This window comes from Pleuronectes platessa, chromosome 4 (assembly GCF_947347685.1).
Source record: "Pleuronectes platessa chromosome 4, fPlePla1.1, whole genome shotgun sequence".
NCBI classification, from domain to species: domain Eukaryota; kingdom Metazoa; phylum Chordata; class Actinopteri; order Pleuronectiformes; family Pleuronectidae; genus Pleuronectes; species Pleuronectes platessa.
In genome coordinates, this window is record NC_070629.1 from 23,528,193 (window position 1) to 23,548,349 (window position 20,157).

The following is a 20,157-nucleotide window of genomic DNA, read 5'->3' on the forward strand; positions in this document are numbered from 1 at the left end:
CCGTTGACATGTCGGCATGGCAACGACGCGATGCTGGAACTTTGTGTTTGCTGTCGAGTAGCGAGCGAAAGAGTCAAAGTGTCAGCGAGCAGGATGCGAACCCCCTGACCGCGTTCGAGTCCCGGGCTGGAACTGCGAGGGGGAGAGGATGTCGGACATACTGTGCCGGTGGCTCAACCAGGAGCTGCGACTGTCGAAAGCTGTCGGTAAGTGGGACTGAGGCCAGAGCCCACAGAGCGGCTAGCTGCTAGCTTAGTCGCGGTAAGGCTAACTCCAGTCAGTGATGATGGTCGCTACCTTGGGGCTCAACTGGGTGAACTGGTGCTATGTTAGCCATAACTAGGTTTGTGTTGAGTTAAACTTCTGAAGCTTGCACACGCTTACTTACTATAATTCTCATGACATGTATTTTATGCATTATGATATGTCACCATTTATTTTATTTGCCAGTTGCACTAAACTTGGTATGGGCTGTGGGGTATTTCTGGGAAAATAACAAATACAAAATCAGACATATTTACCCTTTGATACACAAGCTCACAAACCCCATCTAATGCACAACATGGGTCAATAATGACCTCTATTTATTTCTTTGCTATCTTTTTTAAATAAAGGTATTTTATCATTTAATATTCTAAGCAGTCATTAGATATCTTGTGATTGATACCACAAATCAGTATTTCTTTTTTTCCTTTCTTACTTTTTGAACAAACATACATTTTTTATTCCTACATCACTTTTACACACATGGGTCAGAAATGACCCATACAGTATGTATTCTCTACGTTAACACTTGCCATACATTTCACACAGCTGCTTTCGCTGTCTGAAATGAAGACAGCGATGACATCACAACTTCTAAGTAGCATAGGATCCTTTGATGACATCACATATTCTATTAAGCATTTTCTGTCATCAGCGGAGCCCTCATTTACGGTAGCTGGATTCCAAGACACGCCCACAACTCTCGCTTTTATCCTAGGTAATTACTATCAGAGATTTCAGACTCAGAATCAAGAATTACCTATCAAGTATATACTGTTCTATTCTATTTTTTACATTTTTTTTTGACGATCTAGCTATGGTTAGCTAGCTAGGAAAGAATATGTCAATAGCTAGTTAGTATTGCACCTATTTCTCTTTCTCATTAGTAATGGATTGTAACATACGACTTACATTCATCAGATGTGCAAAAGTAACTGTGTGAAATGTATGGCAGGTGTTCCACACTCATTTTTGACCCATGTGTGTAAAAGTGTTCATAAAGTAATAAATGAAACAGGAAAGTAATGATTTGTGGTATCTGAAACAAGATATTGAATGCATATTTAGAATATTAAATGATAAAATACATGTATTGAAAAAATATAGCAAAGAAACACTCAGAATACCACTGGGAAGCCCATGTTGTGCATTAGAAGGGTAGTGACATCCACCATTTTGACATTGAAAAAGATCAAATATCATTGTCACTGTATGGTTAATTGTTGCATGTTCATCTCCACAGAGCCACAGAGTTTTGCCAAGGATTTTTCCACTGGTTACTTGATTGGGGAGGTTCTGCATAAATATCAGTTGCAGAATGATTTCACTTTGTTCATGAGGAAAGAGTAAGTTTACAGATCACTTTCTGTCTCCTTCCTTTGCTTTTTGTTTGGAAAATAGATGACTGCTCCTTTATTCACTACATTATTTAATGTGTTCATAATTACTAAAAGAAATCACTCCTTCTCTCACAGCACCTCCATCTCCAAACTAAATAATTTTACCCGCCTTGAGCCTACTCTTCAGTTACTGGGGATCTCTTTCGACATAAACACAGTTAAGGAACTGATTAAGGAGAAGCAAGGGGTTGCCACACGCCTCCTTTACCAACTCTACGCCTCACTTGAAAAGAAGAGGAGAACAGAAATCACCAGGACAATGATGGAAAGCATGCAGCCAGTAGCCAAAGCAAGCCTGCACAAGAAGGAGCACGAAATCTACTCTGATGTAAGGGGGCTGGATTTGTAGTGGCTGCATTTAGTTCGTCCCATTTTTGATTTAAAGACCTATATTGACATAAGTCTTGCTCTACCAATACTGAAAAACTGCAAATCATGAAGTTTAGCAACTCTGACAGTCCTTCATTCTTCCAATATTTTCAGGGATTAAGTTCACTTTGTTAGTTTAAGATAATATCACTGTCTACAATAACAGGTTATGTCAAGCATCTAACAGTTTTACTCCTCATCTAGCAACTGCACCGGATGGTGAAACGTGGTGCAGAACTGAAGCTGCAGAAAATTTCTAGTCACTATGAGGCCAAATACGAGCAACGGACTTATACATCTGTAATGACCCTTCCCATCCAGCCAAGGAGACCACTCAAAGTCCAGGAAGACAAGAAAACACAGAATATTGACAAGGTACTGGATGTCAGAAAACGTGAAGAGTAAATCCCTGTATTCATTTAACATCAGGTCAAAACGTATGACCAGATTTTTAGGTAATCTACAGTTCATGTCTTTAACATGTCATATGCTGGAATCTAAACATCTGATACCTTTTTTTAAAAATAGGCCTGAGAGTTTTGGATCCTCTGTATTTTTTCTCAGTTTCTTTCGAAGTCTTTGAAATATTTTGGTGTTGGACATTATTATAAAACTATAGGACATAATGAAAACCAACACTCAGCCGTTAGCATCTTGATGGTAGAATACATGAAAAGTAATGTGACTTACAGTGATGAACTTGGAATTGTGTGTGTTTCAGATGCTGGTATGTCGTCAGAAGCACAGCAACATTCTGCCTTATAACCAGGCCACTGTGGTCCAGGTACCCAAGCCACCACCTTACACTTCACAGCTCAACCTAAAGAGGAGACGACAGCAGCAGCGCAAACAACAAGCAGAGGTGTGATGGAGAATAAATAATCAACAGTGATAATTTACCAACCCTCGATGGGAAATACATTTCCTACTTTGGTCATAGGTAGTTACGAATTTACTATAGAATAGTTCTTATCACAAGCTAAAGTACCTCAAAGGTAATTGTCATGCAACATCAAGACTTTCTCATAGAATATTTGTGAGACACATATCCATATTGAAAACAATAGAGTCACATGGGTATGTTTGTCTCCTCTAATTTCTTTGCATTTTGCCCATGCAGTCAGTCCAGGCTGAAATAGCCAAGTTTGAGACAAGCAGAAAGAAACTGGTCAGTTCTGGTTTTACGTCCTCTTCAAGGTGAGATAAAGAAAACATTTTATACTAATAAGTTATTCAAATGTTTGTACGAATGGATTATAATGACAATCTTGAGCTTGGGACCGTAATACATCTTGACTACGCATGTGATTTTTGCCATTTCAATTGTAGTGGTCAGCCTGGAGTTATTCCCATTAGTGGCAGCAGCTATGGCACTGAGGTTCATGGAAGTGAACATAAGCTGATACTAAAGTCCAACAGCCAGTACATACAGGACATCCGACAGAGGCTGGAGGAGAATGCTGTCTCTCGTGATCAGAGAGAGAAAAGACGAGACAGATTCCTGGTGGAGCAGCTCAAGGCCCATGAAGCTCAAGAGGTGAAACTTTTGCTTGTGCTGAGAATAATATATAATATATAATAATAATAATAATATATCTAAAGGTAAAAGATATAAATACCCTCTAACAATATGTGTACAGTCGATTTCTATCTCTAGTTCGAAAATTGTAATTGAAATATGAACTTTGTGTGGAAAGCACATTTTACATAAACACTACATACCCTATTGTCTGTTATTGTACATTTGTCACTTCATCCCAAAGTCAGTCAACTGATCGGCCATCTCTGCCTCACCTTGCAGGAAGCACGGAGAGAGGATCAGTTGGTGAAGCGTCTGACACGTCAGACTCAGCAGGAGCAGCGTTTGGCATCTCAGCTCCTCAAGTTTCGTATGCAGAAGGAGGTGATCCGGCAGAACCGCCTGTTAAGAGAGCAGCAGTGCCAGGAGCGGCGAGAGCGGGACTTCCAGGAGGCTCTGGACAGGGAGGCGGTGAGATAGGATGAATAAGGAAGAAGAATAGCCCTCTCTAATCTTGCTTTGTATTAGGCTGCATCAGTGATTGTCTGAGTGTGGTCCTAGGGGGAAAGGAAAGGGTGGATTTATTTGTATTTATATAGTATCTATCACCATGGTATTTGGTAGGTTTTGCAGAAGATTATGAGGTGTTTAGATAGTCAGACAAATTATCAAAAAAGAAACTATTTATATATATATGTGAAGTTCTTCCATTGATCACACCTATATTTCAAATTACTTATTTAGTTTAAATGACAGCAGAGAAACTTGAATAAATGCTTGGCAAAGGAGTTTAGCTGTGGGCCAGCATGGTGTCAGTGTTAATTATATAGTATGTTATAGTATAGTGTGGTCACGGTTATTGAAATTTTGCAGGTATTCCCAGAGCAGAGGCTCTTTCGATTATGTTAAGGAATCTATTAAAATAAATTATTTAGGGAGAAAATCATGTGATTAAATGTATATGTGTATTAAACCTGTAATTGGGTATTATAAATGTTGTGTCTATATGCAAACTAAAACATTTAATGAATTGTTACCCACTGTATAACATCAGCTAAAGTGTAGGTAACAATAATTGAATGTCTTTTTTATGTAACCTTCAATATCAGTAATCCGCCAGTTAATATACAGAAATATCCAATGTAACAATGATTTCTGTCATGCCTCTCCACTCATCTGATCTTTCTGAATGGCGCCTGGTGCAGACTTTGGCTCAGCAGGCTAAGTTGGACCACGCAGAAGAGATCAAAAAGGAGCTTGAATTCCTTGACAGCATCGCTGCAGAGCGAGCTCAGAGCAGATACAAGAAGCACTTTAGGGGCTGCAAGGACATTTTGGAGCAGATAGTGGACTTGGCCACCAAGGTCGGAGAATATCGACTGATCACTGCGAAGTACGTAACACAATTGCTTTTAATGATGCAGTAGAAAGAAACTGTATTTGGACTTAATATAAACTTCCAAACTGAGCTCTGATTATTCAGTTAATGATATGGGAATGCAAAAATGTATTATAAAATTTGACTGGCAATTATTCCCTTAAGATTGTTTTCTTTCTTTCTTCCTTTGGGAAAACATGAAAATGGTATTTCAGAAAAAATATGAAATATGTTAAAATATTGAGTCATTAATATGATGTTATGTAAAACTGAAACTTTGCAGCTCACTGCTAATTCAGATGTGAATCAAGACCTATGAAGGTTCCTGTACAGTGGTCAAATAAAATTAGAAGATTTAGATATCCTTTCCCTTTCTTCTCATGATCAAATACATAATTTTACAGACATTCACTTTCATACATTGATCCCCACTACATCAGATCCCCTGCTCTCAGATTAGCCATTTCTAGAAAAAACAATTGATTCTTAATTTTAACGTTAATTTCAAATATTAAGTCCAGTTTTTCCTCCTGTCGTTTGTTTTTGCTATCAGTCTGATTCCAGATAAGCTGATAAGAGAGTGGAAGGAATTGCTGCTCAGTGGTCTTCCTCTCTATGAGTCAAACATGGGTCAGAAGCCCGGCATTGACTTCTCTACCTCACTAGATTGTGTAGAGCTTGAGAAGCAGGAGATACTCAACAACCAGGACTATGATGAGTACACTGTGAGTTTCAAACACGAGTTATGTTTTAAATTTTGTGTCATTTGACTCTGGATCAGACCCACATTTTCAAGCAAATGTTGATTTCTCTGCCAGTATCAGGCCTAATAACAGGCGAAGCTAACCAAGCACTATTTATTGACACCGACAATGTTTGAGATGTATCTTAATAGAAGCCATGAAGTGTCTGAATGTTGAAGATCCTCATTGTCGGAGCATTATGCTATGTTTGTCAGAACATGGTCGGTGAGTGGGCCTGGCCAGAGGAAGCAGGGAGTCCCAGATCACCCCCGGGCAACAACACCATTCTTGGACATGTTGTTCTGCGTCTGAGGCACATAGTTCATTCACCCGTCATGGAAGCCACCTCAACCCCATTTCCTCACTTTACTCTCAAAGCCTGTGTCCTGGGAAAGTTCTGCTCTGGCAAGTCCTCCTGCCTGGCCAAGATAGCTGAAGGCAAGCTGTCCGAACAGAGATTCCGACATACACTCATACCCAATGTCACACCACCTAATATATTTTTTCTGCAACAATACATTAATAACGGATGTGGAACAAGATTACATGGCTTATTGGGTCCTGAGTATGTGTGTTGTTTTATCCTTTAGCCAATGGCATCTGTGTCTTATCACCTGACACACTGGTTGAGGAGGTGCTGAATGCTTATTATGAAAAGCAGGTGAGTCACATATAGTGTCACAGTAGTGTGATGTCATTAGAATCTTTTTTATTGAATCTATTCACATCAATTTCCGATGGTAAGGGAGTATAATATTTCAGTGGTACAATATTTCAATTACCCTTAAAAGTTCAGAATACTCCCAAACATGTTCAATTTTCAAAGTCTTTTTCTTGGACACAATTACAGGCTGCAGAGAAGCAGGGGGCAAAAGTTGAGTTTCGGCCCCAATCTTCAAAATCACAGAAATCTGGTGGGTAACTAAAGACAACATGATTCTTTCTATGTTATTTTACACTATTTATTTACATGTAGTAGAAATGTAAAATATTTCACATAGATGGTTTGATGTGATACCTTCAATGTTTTCTCAGACAATGGCACTCAAGAAGAAAATAAAGGCTGCAGTGAGAGGGTAGGAGTGCAAGTTGTTTGTGATTTTCCTACTTTGGTCATTTTATTTAATACATATCATAATTTGCATTCAATTTGACGATTAAATAATTACTTTTCCCCTGCCTACGTGTGTCCCTTGTCCAGCTGTCTACACGGGCCATGCAGGGAGCAGCTGCAGAAAAGGAGCTGAGAAATGGAAACCCCATTCCCAATGAGCTGTTAGTAGATATTATAGTAGAGGCAATCAGGTAAACACATTATCTGTATTGTTGTAAAAAGAAAACTAATTCGCATTTAGTCAGTTGTTCTATCTCAACTATACAATCTCACCATTATTCACAGAGTGGAGAAAATTTCACAACCACTGTAAAATATATCTTGTGTTCTTTTTAGGCAGGTTCCAGCTCAGTCAGGTTGGATCCTGGATGGCTTTCCAGTGGACATTACCCAGGCCTACCTGCTAGAGAAAGCCCTGGGTGGAGCTGTAGACTTAGGGAGTGGGGTGGAGACCAGTAGGAAGGACCTCGTTCTTGATCCTGATCCACCCGAACCTTTGCCCCCCCCACACCCTGTGTTAGACCTGGTTCTGCTGCTGGACGTTCCTGATGAGACTGTGACAACACGTGCATTCAGTCACTCTGGTGGGAGTTAAATGCTGTTTGTCTGTGTACACCCAAACTTTATCCGTGAGATGGTGTGTGTTTGTAAAGATACAAACACAACTTGACATATGTAAAGTTAATGTTTGTGTTTCTATGTGTTTTTCTTTCTTGCTCCCAAATCTGGTGCAGACACGAGCTCCCCTCCCACAGACACAAATGTGTATCTGGCACAGATTCCACACAGGTAAATCAAGACAAAAACCTAAAGCTAAATGAAGTTAATGATTCACTGCTACTGCCTGACTACAGCAGGTGTCTTACATCGAACATCTCACCCTCTACCCCAGGATCACAGCTTTTCAGGACACCTGGCCAAAACTTGAGAAATGGTTTGGTGGAAACCAAAATATTTTGGTTTGTGTTGATGCCAATGTAGAAGAGGAGGAGCTTAACGAGAAGGTGGAGTCCGTCCTGAAGCAGGTTATGATGCGGATTCATGAAGGTAAGTTTGTCATTTTAGTATTGAAATTCCAATATTATTTTACAATAAATATGAATTCTTTCATCAACTCTTGCCACTTCTCCTGTGGAAGATGTGTTGCACATTTGGAAAGCTCCAGACTCCTCACTAACAGCAGCTCCTCTACCTGTAGAACAACCTCAACCCGTCACTGATGAAGTCAGCAGCCCCGCAGAGTCCTCTTCCAGCCTACACAAGGAAAGAGCCCGAAGTGGGACCTCGCATCACAAATCCAGCACCCACTCTTCCAGAGGTATCCCCTCAGTAGTCTGAAGATAATATTTGCAATTTTAAAGTCACTCCTGGTCTGGGAAACAATTCTGCTTCATAAAGAGGATTTATAGATGACATATTCTGATTATTAATATGAGGACTTTTCAAACAGATAACTGTTTATGCTCAATAAATACATTTCTTCTATCTTTGATAAAGTGATGAAGATGTACTTTTGGTTCATCAATAGGACACTCCAGGATCTCATCAACTTCCACAGATGGCACATCTGAAGGTCACAGAGTCCACAAGAGTCACCATGAATCTGCCTCAGCCAGCCTGGCTTCAGCCATCTATATCGATAAACCTCTTCCTGCAGTAGGATACAACTTTTTTGTTTTGTTTTACTAGAGTAGGAAGAGTACACCTAATCTCTGTCTTTGCTGAAATATATTGTGTTGTATTTGACATATAACATAAATTTTAGATGCAATCAATTGAGGGTTACCATACACTTTTGTTCTAAAAGGATTTAGCTCCTAAATCTGTGGTTTCCTGTCTTTATTGCCTTTCCGTTTTAATAATATGAAAATACTTTTCATGTTTGTCTCTGTTGCATCACAACACTATCCTCCTGTGACCCGGGTTGTGCTCTTCTCCCCCTTCCCATCTCTGTCTCTAGGTAATCTCACAGTACCTTTGCACCCACTGGGAAACAGTGTGTGATTCTTATGTCGGCAACATAAAGACAGTAATGGAACTGCTGCGCTCACAAAACAATCTTATTAGCCATCATCTGTTCAACATCAGGTAATCTGCAAGGCCCTTGAATCACAGATATGCACAAAGCATTTGCATGACGAACATGCTGTACCATGTTAGCTACAATCAATTTATATAACTAATCTGTTTAGTTCTAGGTTCGGTCATGTAGGTTTATTGCTGCAGATATAGTGTGAAAGTTGAACATCTTACTCCAGGTTGCCATAATTGTTTATATTTTTTTGTACCACAGGATATAACCCAAATGTTAATTTCATGACATCATGTTCTTTGTCAGAAATATTTTTAAATGAGAAACGAATAAAAAAGAAGATTCAATTATTTAACATACGATTTGCTGACACAGAAGTGTGACCCGGGTCTCTTTGACTTCAGAGAGGAGTTCAAGCATTATCTGCAGCGTCCAGACATGAGGCAGGAGTTAGTGTCTCAGTGGCAGAAGGCCTTCAACAGCATAGCTGATGATATGAGAGAAGATGAGGAAACGAAAGCAGAGCTACACCTGAGACTCGATGTAAGATGATTTTTAAATATTATTAGACAAATATTCTTGAACTGATTCTTAAGACTCTGTAAAAAGTCTACTCATAAATGAAAATATGTAATACGCGTAGATGTTTTGATTTGTGTACAGGAACTGCGTGAACGTTTGTGGGACATCAGTGACCAACGCAAAGCGGAGGATGAGCAGGAGAGGGCTTCTCTCATGTATAACGGCTGGGTGGAGGAAAACACTGCCATACTCATCAACCACCATTCTACACTCATGCAGGTGCATAATCAGTTTTTGTGTGCAGCACATTTAGAGTATATTTAAAGTTTGCTATGTTTCAGGCAGCCACACGGCAAAATGATTTGAATACCTTTTTTTCTCCTTAACTTAATAACTCCTAATAACAGAAATATATGCAAAATGTCCAGAGGGACATCCATCACCTCCATAATGCTGAATGAATGTCTTATCTATTTGTCTCTTCATTGTGACTTAGTTTTAGGTAAAACTATAATCTTGGATTGTTTTGTGATTTATAGGTGGAGTTGGACCGCTTCCAGGAGACCCTCTGTATTCTGAGGCTCTACTATGTGTACATGCACAAACATCTGGGGCTCGAGCCTCCATCCCACTTTGTCTGTATCCCCCTACTGGGCATCCAAGACGAAAATGATCTGGACAATAGGCAAGGATCAAGCTTTTGATAGCAACATAAGAATGTTAATAGAAGATATTAAACTAAAATGTCAGATTTGTAAATAATATGGTGATAACAAGTGGGGAAATTTATACCTTTATTTAGTTCCACCGGTTCTGACCCAGCAGACACAAGTGTGTGTAGTCGGCTGCATGACGGAGAGGAAATGAGAATAACTAAACTGTGAGGAATATGCACTTCTACTAACAATGTTTCTTCAATTGGTTGTCATAACAATCTAAATACTGCCAAGCCCAAACACATACACAAACTATTTCCTCTTATTCTCCAGTGTTCCCTTCCTCTCCAAAAACCCTGACTCCTCTCAAGGTGCCTCCAAAACAGAAGTCGTGGGCAAGGTAATTCCTGTGTCTTTATATATTTTTCCTTCATCTTTTGTTTTTGTCTTTCTGTGGTCCTCTTGCTGTCTTTAAAATTCACACATATCAGCTCATAATGGACTGCTATAGACATTACAATACAGTATATACTCTGCTGTCTGTTGTTTGATAGTTACAGGATGTTCAAATTTATAAGGCATTTCTTTTTGGTTGGCAAAAGTAATTAAAATGTTTGTTTGTGAAATTGTACCTCAAAACGATCCAACTCTGACATATATAAATGTTTATACACTGATATACAATCTAATAGTAACAGATGTTGACTCTTGTTTACTCTAGCCATCGGCTGAGAAACTCATCTCTGACTACGAGGAGGCACACAGAACCATCAGCAGATTGGTAATGCACTGTTTGAGTTATCATGAGCTGTTTTGTAGAAGTATATATGTCACTCGTGATGTGTGGGTCATACATGCGTGTAGGTGTCAGGAGAAGACCAACAGGTGGAGACAAAAGAGCAGAAGGAGAAACCAGTGGAAAAGGAGAGCGCTAATGCAAGTACAACCAAAAAGGGGAAAGGAAAGCCACCAGTGAAAGGCATGTATTTATGTCTTTCGATTAAAATGACGGAGCTTTGCCCTCTGACACGTCCTCTATGTTTCAGTAAATCTTCCAACTTATTATCTCCTACTCTCACATTCCACCAGAACCACCACCTCCTGAACCCGCTCATGCACCACCTCCTGAAGAGAGAAAGTGTCATGATCACTCAGTGAGAGACAAAATACATAGAGAATATTCAACTGCGCTGGAGCACGAGGGTATGCCCACACTCATTATGAGCTTTTTTATTATATTGCAAAGTGGTTTTCTAAAAAGTGAGTGACATTATTGTTATGTGATTGTTAAAATATGTGTGACTTTGCAAATATGCACATACATATGTAAACGTGTGTGTTTTCCAGAGAATGCAGCAAAGGTTCGACTTGTGCTGGTGAAAGGTCGTGGTCTGTTTGTGGTGCAAAGACTGCAAAGCACGACAGAACAGGTCTTTAGCGACATGGAGAAGTGGTTAGAAGACCGCTATCTTTCAGAAATGAAGAGGTATGTTATTAAGAAATATAAACACTTATGACAGACTTATATTAATTTGAGGTAGCAACAGTGTAGCACTGCACTGAGGGGCTAATTTTATGGTTGTGTCATTAATCTTTATTGTGATAAATGCTTGACATGATATCGCGATATCCTTTTTCCTAATTTTGTATAAATGATAATTCTATAGTGGGTATGTTTGCTTTTATATAAACCCCCAGCATTGAATCTTTCACTATCTGTATTGATTTATTCAACGTTTTAATAAAAATGTCACAGAACATGAAAGATCTAAAGATATGAAAGTGCTCTTGAAGTTATTCTGAAGCTGTATCTTGAGAACGTTAACATTTCCTGGCTTTAATTTCCACTGAGGATAAGCTAAGCCATTTCTGACACACTTAAGTCTGATTGTGATCATTGTGTATATATATAAAATGTGTGACATTCTATCTTTGTCTCATTTTCTTCAGTATTGAACAATTAGGCAAAGTAGTTCGCCATCACATTGAGGCTGGTGCTAAGTTGAAGAATGAGCTGGTGTTGGTATGTAGTAACTATAACTACATGTACTCCAGTAAATTATCTCACGTCTCCCATTTTAAGATTCTCTGTATTCTCTTCTCCAGGAATGTACTGACTTCTATCTGAATGGAGACTGCTACATGGTGGCCAGCCCGACTCCCCCTCCACATCCACCTCCTCTGGAGAAATCCACACTGTCCACACCGACCATCCTGCAGCTGGAGTCACTTCACCAGCAGCTATGCAACATTGCTCCCTCAGGTGCTCATAGGGGAGAGACAATTTGGTGTGATTAAGCGTATTCAACTTGCTATCCAACTATTTATTTTTCTATCCACTCTTTTTCCTTCCCTTCTCACTTTCAGGCCTCATGTCCAGTTCTGAGTTTTCCAGTTTTCTCCGGAATATCACCTCTGTTAACATGGGCAGAGACGTCTTGCCTGAGCCCTGGATCAGCATGAATGAAAGACAGGTACTCTTCAAAGCACGTTGCAGAGAAAGCAAAGCAAGACCCAAAATATTCCTGCCCCATTTTTTTCTATTGCTCAGAGTCTAAACAACCTAACAAAACACAAGCATTATCCTTGTGTCTCCTGTTCCCAGCTATTGGAGATCGAGTCTATGTTAGTGGACCAGTGTGACCTCATAGACTGGGGTCGGTTTCTGCTCAGTGCTGCCCTCCCTTGGCCTTTTCCCTCCCTACCACAGCTGCTGGTTGTGCTAAAACGTTTCAAGGCAGCAGATACAGGCAACACAGGCTATATTAACAGGGAACAGTACCTGCAGGTTTGTCTCTACACACACACACATTCAGACATAGGTTGCAGATTCAGATTCTCAGGTACAACGTTGTCCTACTGTGGATGAAGCTATATCTACAAGTTGTCCATCCACTCATACTCATTCACAGCTCCTCCGCACTGTTGTTGCATTACTTTGCACCTAGATCGTATTTCTACAAGCAGACCTAGGTTCACGTCAATATTGTCACACACAACACATTGTATACGATTGTATACATTGTATATCGATCGGTTACTAAATATAAAGATAAATGCTGAAGTCACTCCTCTTCCCTCCTTTTCTCCCCAGACGGAGTTGTGGTTTTCCAGTGAGAGTGTCCAACCTGTACCTGAGGACCCATCTGAGCCTCTACCTTATAACCGTCTGGCCAACTTACGCAAGGTAAACAGAGGAGAACAAAAGAGTATTACCCAACCTTTTAATTTATTGCCATAAAATGGCTCTTCTCATTTGAAAATATATTAACCGAAAACACCAGTAGAAAAACTCATAACAGAAACATCCATTTTGTTATAAACCTCAAAGGTATCAACCCCCAAAGTCTCATGTTGACAGAATGTTCTTTTTCTCAGTTCTTTTTCCAGTTGTTTGCGGATCACTCTTCCTCTCCCCCTCGATTGGACTATGGGTCCATGCTGCAGTACTTTGCAGCCGACCCTAGCCCCCGACAGGGCTTCATTAGAGCACTGAGCGTGGTGCTGGGACACAATGTAGGACAACACACCTCACTGGGTCATCTTGTCGAGGTGAATAAATTAATGCACAAAGAATCATGACTGAAAAGCACTTTATAATTCTTTATAATCAACAATGTTATAATCTGTTGTAATCAGTGTCTTCCAGTTGTTAAGAATAACAACACAAACCAGTGATGTTATTTCCAGTAATGCCAGCACTTGGGGTAATAACTCTTGTTCATCCACAATATAACTCTGTGTTGTGTTTACAGTCCCTGCCCAGTATAGAAGAGGCTACAGAGCTCAGCCCCTCAGAACCCGACGGAGAGGGGCAGGATACACTGTTTGCATCGAGCAGTCCACCGGTGGAGCAGGACGTGTCCATCCCTGCTCTCCTTTCTGTCGTCTGCCACAAAGTCACCAAGATGAAAGACGGCAGCAAGCTTCCTCCAGGCTGTGTGAGTGAGGAGGAGCACGCTCAGGTACAGACACCAATGAATGTTTGAATTAAGAGGTATAAGTAAGAAGTAGTTGGCATTAGATCTGGTCCACAAATTAAATTAGGCTTCACCGACACCAAATCAAGCTGTGAGCTATTTTAATTCAATGATTCTCAGGGTTGGAATAATACATAGCTGCATTTAAAAAAACTATGGGGTCTATAAATTGATCTTTTAGGTGTAATTATTTTGACCATATTTTTAATCAAAACTCTGCCCTAGTGGTCAGTCTGATTATTTATCTTCTGCCTTCTAGCACCTGGTGGATCTTTTCAGCGAGCACGGCTACACACCTGAGAGCTGTGTCCCCTTCTCCTTTCTGTCTCAGCATCCTCTCATCCAGGTCCTGATGGAGTCCTCCATACACCACCAGCTGGTAGTGAGTCCCTGTTCATCATCTGTTTACTTGTTCCCCTGCCACAAATCCAAAATACACACCCACACCCTCCATTACCGTCATGTGCATTTATATTCTCACTGCTTCTCGCTGCTCTCTCTCTCTCTCTCTCTCTCCCTCCCCACCTTTGTGTTTTTCTTTCTTCTTTCTAACATGTATTTCTCTCTGACCTTTCTCTCTCTGTGTCTCAGAACATTCATGGAGTGCTGTTGGCCAATCAGAGTGAAGGCGAGGCTGAGAGCTCTGGATGAGGGATACACAGTACATACTGCATGCTGCTGTCGGCATCATCACAAGATCTTTAACTAAAGCAGTCATTGTTGCCTCTGCCGTTTTTCAATTATCTCCTTACTTTTACATTTGAAATATTTGCTGTCAGCTGTAGTGCTCACTTCAGTTTTGAATAAAGCCCTTTTCAACGTTTACTTGCCACAGTATCTCGAAATATCTTCAACTGATGCCGGTCGGAGTGACAATGTAATTGAAAATGACAACAATAACATCAATGATGGCGAGATTGACCCTTCCGACTCACTGTTTTTTCTCCTCCTGATACACTCCAGCAGTTTTTCTGACTCACTTGTTTTTCTAATGACCTCTCTGACACAGAAAAGCATTGGTCGGAGCTACAATGAGTGCATTGTCCAGGATAACCTACATGTCAAGCCTGACTTACCAGCAACCGCCTGCCAGGGCAACCGCAACCCTATATCAGCCCATTCAACGCCCTAGTGTCATGGTAGCGTCTCTCTCTAACAGTCACTGGTGTCTGTTTCCTCGATTGAGTTAACGTGTACGCTGGATAAAATAAATAAATAGTGGCAAATATAAATAACCAATCAGTGTTGTTAACTAGATTGTCTAATTTATTATGAACTTATTGATGCATCATCAGAGGTCACACCAAATATCATTATGATCATCAAAAAGTGCTTTTCTCTATGTGTTGATGGAGGGGTTGCACACTATATGTGACATTGAGAGAACATAACTCTTATCGAAATGTCCATTTGTCTCATTTTATGCAACAACGGCCGAGGGGAACCTCCCACCCCCCCGTCCCTCCGCATTGTCTCTCTTTCCCTCCCTTTCACTGTCACTGCAGGTCCAGGGCTCTTCTCAGTGTCTTAGAGACAGAGCCACTCACATGTGTCAAATCGACGGGGTTGTGCTTGCAGACTTGCATCCAAAGCTACTCGAATAATAAGGAAAAATATTTTTTTATATCTGTTGGGAGAGAAAAAGCAAACAGCGGATACATTGGAAGCACACGAGATAAGGATTTGGGGTTTTACCTCGTGTCAAATTGAAACTGCAGAATATTAAAAACTTTTTTTTCCGCCTGCCTCGATCAAACATAAGAAAAGAAGACATTCAGGAAAAGAAAGTGATTTTTCTCAGTTTTGGTGCATTTTCTTCATCTGGACTCAGGACCCGTCCACTCTGATCCCTGGATCTGACTGTCGCTGCATCACGGGTGGAAAGCGGAAACTTTCTCACTAGGAATTGTCGCTCATGCAGTGAGGTTTTCATTACAGTTTAAATTGGAACAGGAAGACTATTTTTGGCCGCAGGTCGCACTGTGCTGCTCTAATAACAACATGGGGATTGTATTTTGGACGTTTTCTCTCCTGGCTCTTCCAGTGTTGCAGTCTGCCAAGATCCTGACTATCTGTCTAATTGGTGAGTAGTGGAGCAGTGACTATCAAAAGTGACATTTACTTAATGTCATAGAGATAATACATTTGTTCGGAAATATGAGAAGAATACGGGAGTGAAGGTGAAGTGCACTAAAAGGAAAAGGAAGAGTTTGTGTTAAGGAAGTTTGTGTGTCATATGCAAATTCTCATGGTGAACAGAAAGTTATATATACATAGAATAGTGATAGTTGTCTCCTTATCATCTTCTCTCTTCTTCTACAGGAGGAAGCCACTACTTGTTATTAGATGAAATTTCTCATAACTTACACCAGCATGGCCACGAGGTCCGCATGCTCCTGCAACTGGGCAACCCAGTTATCACAGGTACACTGCACATACAGCACACAACACAAACATATGGGGGAAAAAACCTTTTTGCACAATTTTCTATCTTATTCTCTCTTTAATTAAGTTGCTCTTATTTTCGTGTCATCGACTTCCCACCAGGTTTCTCCTATAAAGGCCGTGCAGACAGTTACCAGATGAGCACATGGTCCTTGGGAGACAAGTATATTAAAGAATACAACGGCTGGTTCCTGGAGCAGCAAACCCAGTTTCTACTGGGAAGGTATCACCCAGATCAAAGGAGATTTGGTTCCAATGGTACATCCCTGTTCCTCTCTGTCTTTATCTTTCACTCTAATTGGTTTTCTCTTCATCAATCTCTCTCCCAGGGATAACTTTCATAACTTTTTAAACTTCATGGGGCACCTGTCGTATCAGTGTGACAAGCTGTTGGGGGACAAAGAGATGATGTCGTTCCTCCAGGGGCAAAACTATGATATCATCATCCTTGATGCTTTTAACCCCTGTTCCTTCATCGTGGCTCACAGACTTGGTACGACTGCTGCTCATTTCACTGGCTTATGTCATAAAGACTATTACTAGATTAGAAGATCACTACAGTTGTATATTGTTATGTTGTTTGTTTACACTTGCCACAGAGCGGAGATGCATTTGATTCTGCTTCTTCAAATCTAAATGTAAATAAATCTATCAACAGCAGCTCAGAACTTGACTTTGCTTTTGATTTATTCCAGGTGTGAACTACATAGCTTTCTATCCCGGCACTCTGAACGGTCCCCTGTCCATCGCTCTGCCCAGCCCCGTCTCCTACATCCCGGTCTTCAGCTCCCGTCTGTCTGATCGCATGAACCTCTGGGGTCGTGCCAAGAACCTCTTTTATTCTTTCCTGGCTCCTGTAGGTAAGAACAGTTTTGAAAAAGGAGATCACATAGTGTCAAAGGTATTATCACTTCTGCTTTGTGCAGTGGTTCTCCCGACTTTTAACATTTTCTGACTTAGCACATTTGTGAGTATCATGAAGTGTTTGAATTTTAATTCTTATAATATCTCAGTTCAATTTGAGCAGCTTCCTCCGGGAATTGATTAATAATGCTTATATGCTAATATCACAGTGAAACGAATGGTACAGTTTGGTGTCATTTTTTTATTTACCTTAAGGACATTGGTTTAGAGGTTTAACTAATTAAAATTATCACGAAATTTTTTCTATTAAATCATAAATGTGTGATAATTGGCTTTGTATTTTTTTTATTGTGTCTTGTGTCGTATATAAAAGGCCAAGAACTTATATGGTCGAAATTCAGGGAGGTAGCTGATCGCCACCTTGGGTCGGGCTCCCTCCCTGGGGGTCTTGAGGAGCTACACGAAGGAGCTGAACTCTGGGCCTTCAACACCGACTTCTCCTTGGAGTTCCCTCAGCCTCTGCTGCCTTACACTGTGCTGGTGGGTGGTTTGCTGAATAAACCTGCAAAGCCTCCCGAGCAGGTCTGTTTTCCTTGTACAGATATCCACATGGGTTAGTGGTACAGCTGTCTTTCTCTCGTCCTTCCTTGCTCAATACTTTTCCATGTGATCCCTCAGGAGCTTGAGCGGTGGATCTCCGGTTTTGGAGAAGCGGGTTTCATTGTCGTGACTCTGGGATCGATGGTCTCTTCGGTCTCTGTGGACCTGCTACTTGTGGAGCTGGTGGCTGGCTTCTCCATGATCCCTCAGGGGGTTCTCTGGAGGTAACAGCATAACACACAGGCACAGAAAATAAACCTTTTAAATTGAAGTGTCACATAAAGGGTAAAAAAAGACACACAACATTGTTTTACACTAGTGAAATATTAAATTATCCCCCAAAACAAACAGACTTTGTATTTTCAACTAATGTCGGGATGTTTTCGACAATTCATTAAACCTGCAGTGGACTGTTTGCAGATATGACCCCAGGCGATGGCCATCTGACTTGGACAAACCTCCCAATGTCAAACTAGTGGACTGGCTGCCTCTAAATGACCTGCTGGGTAGGAACAGTTTGTCCCTTCTTTTCACCCTTTGTTACAAACCTAGCAGTTAGTCACAGTTTATGGTGGACTGTGAAAAGACTTCATTGTGCTCTATCTGAGAGAAGACCAAAACAATGAATTTCAGGAAGCATTTGTGTCAAACATTATTTTCTGTTTACCCCAGGCCACAAAAAGGCACGTCTCTTTATCACGCACGGTGGACAAAACAGTTTGCTCCAGGCGGTGTACCATGCTGTTCCTGTGCTGGGAATTCCTCTGTTTGGGGACCAGTTTGATAATGTGGTAAGAGCGGAAACAAAGGGACTTGGCCTGAGCATCAGCCCCACACACATCACCAGAGAGCTGCTCAGCTCGGCCGTTCAAACCCTCATACAGGACACCAGGTGTGTGGACGGATGAGTGGACATTATTCGTGATGCCATATGCGTGTGTCAATACTCCTTTTGTCTTTCTTTATTTACCCCAATTACTTCTCCGCAGGTTCAAGTCTACGGCTTTGTCCCTAAGCACGATCCACAAGTCCCATCCCGTCCCTCCGGCCCTTCGACTCGTCCAGTGGGTGGATCACATCCTGCACAGTGGAGGTGGTGCTCATCTGCAGCCGAGCTCCCTATCACAGCCGTGGTACCAGAGATACCTGTTGGATGTGATCCTTCTTCTCTCCCTGGCGCTCACTGGACCTGTGGTTCTCTGCTGGACGTTCTGCAGGAACATGATTAGCAGTGGTAAATATAAAAAGATACAATAGCAGCAGCAAGTATTCCCTCACAGAGACTTCAGATCCACACCTCAGTCAAGTCGCCTGTTGGTCATGGACTTACTGTTCTGTACTGTATCCTAGGAAGTTAAAAAAATGTATCATAAAATGCTGCAAATGTTCAATAAATAAGCCATGCTTGTTTCAACTGATTCCTTCAAGTTACCTTTGAATGCATTCAATGAAAAAAAGTCATAGAAGCCATGTTCATACAGGAGACTTTTGCTTTGTCATGATTTAGAAGAAAATATACCTAGATATCAAAAATAAGAATTAAACTAGAAGGGGGGTTAGCAGTGTTGCCTCACAGCAGGAAGGCCCCCGGTTCGAATCCCCGTTTGGCCCGAGGTCTTTTTGTTTCTGCATATTCTCCCTGTGTTGCGTGGGATTTCCCTGGGAACCAAGGCCTTCATCTCACAGTCCCAAAACACGCAGATTGGGGTATGATTAATTAATTGGAGGCTCTAAATTGACCATGAGAGTGAATGTCTGTTTGTCCCAAATCTCGTGTCCCCTCTCGCCCTGTGTCAGCTGGGATCGGCTCCATCTCCCCCCGTGACCCTCAAGGATAAACAGGAGGGACAATGGGTGGATGGAGAGGTGCGTGTATCCAGCAAGGTTAACAGCTTGTTTTACCACGTCAAAGAAAGTGAAATGACTTCCTGGATTTGCCTGTTGTTCTGGATCCGCTCCAAAATGAAATGGATTCTTCTTTGGGTCATGCCCCAAGCTTCCACAAGATCTCATGGAATTGTTTCAGTTGTTTTTTAAGTAATGCAACTGACAAACAAACTGCAATGAAATCATAACCTCCTTGGCATAGGTTAAAAAATCGTATTTCCAGAATAGTCCCTTTAATGGTCTTAACTGAAAGCAAAAAGTACAGATTTAACTAGAAAAGAAAAACGTGCTTTCATTGTTAGAGTTGAAAATGCATTTGAAAACTCTTGGATGCTTTTAACTCCAGCCCCACTTCAGTAGAAGACCCCTAATGCCAAGTTTCCT

At 41.0% G+C, this 20,157-nt stretch overlaps 2 protein-coding genes across 2 annotated transcripts; both read left to right on the forward strand.

Moving 5' to 3' along the window:
• The first annotated feature begins 23 nt into the window (after window positions 1-23).
• spef2 (sperm flagellar 2) lies at window positions 24-14,628 on the forward strand. Its single transcript, XM_053421076.1, has 39 exons — window positions 24-206; window positions 1,508-1,610; window positions 1,740-1,992; window positions 2,238-2,408; window positions 2,755-2,895; window positions 3,154-3,230; window positions 3,363-3,570; window positions 3,835-4,023; window positions 4,758-4,945; window positions 5,484-5,655; window positions 5,889-6,111; window positions 6,264-6,334; window positions 6,524-6,587; window positions 6,709-6,749; window positions 6,875-6,978; window positions 7,124-7,371; window positions 7,522-7,576; window positions 7,680-7,834; window positions 7,986-8,105; window positions 8,316-8,443; window positions 8,748-8,875; window positions 9,224-9,362; window positions 9,483-9,620; window positions 9,881-10,026; window positions 10,144-10,221; window positions 10,331-10,397; window positions 10,719-10,778; window positions 10,862-10,976; window positions 11,087-11,200; window positions 11,345-11,483; window positions 11,948-12,020; window positions 12,104-12,260; window positions 12,365-12,471; window positions 12,603-12,785; window positions 13,092-13,184; window positions 13,376-13,549; window positions 13,753-13,962; window positions 14,237-14,359; window positions 14,569-14,628. The coding sequence occupies exons 1-39, from the start codon at window positions 149-151 to the stop codon at window positions 14,626-14,628; spliced, it is 5,073 nt and encodes a 1,690-aa protein (XP_053277051.1). The 5' UTR covers window positions 24-148.
• A 939-nt stretch (window positions 14,629-15,567) lies between these two features.
• LOC128438495 (UDP-glucuronosyltransferase 3A1) lies at window positions 15,568-19,724 on the forward strand. The gene is made up of 11 exons (XM_053421077.1): window positions 15,568-16,060; window positions 16,300-16,401; window positions 16,525-16,645; window positions 16,752-16,915; window positions 17,118-17,282; window positions 17,660-17,868; window positions 17,965-18,110; window positions 18,307-18,392; window positions 18,559-18,778; window positions 18,876-19,120; window positions 19,684-19,724. The coding sequence occupies exons 1-11, from the start codon at window positions 15,979-15,981 to the stop codon at window positions 19,722-19,724; spliced, it is 1,581 nt and encodes a 526-aa protein (XP_053277052.1). The 5' UTR covers window positions 15,568-15,978.
• The last annotated feature ends 433 nt before the right edge of the window (window positions 19,725-20,157 follow it).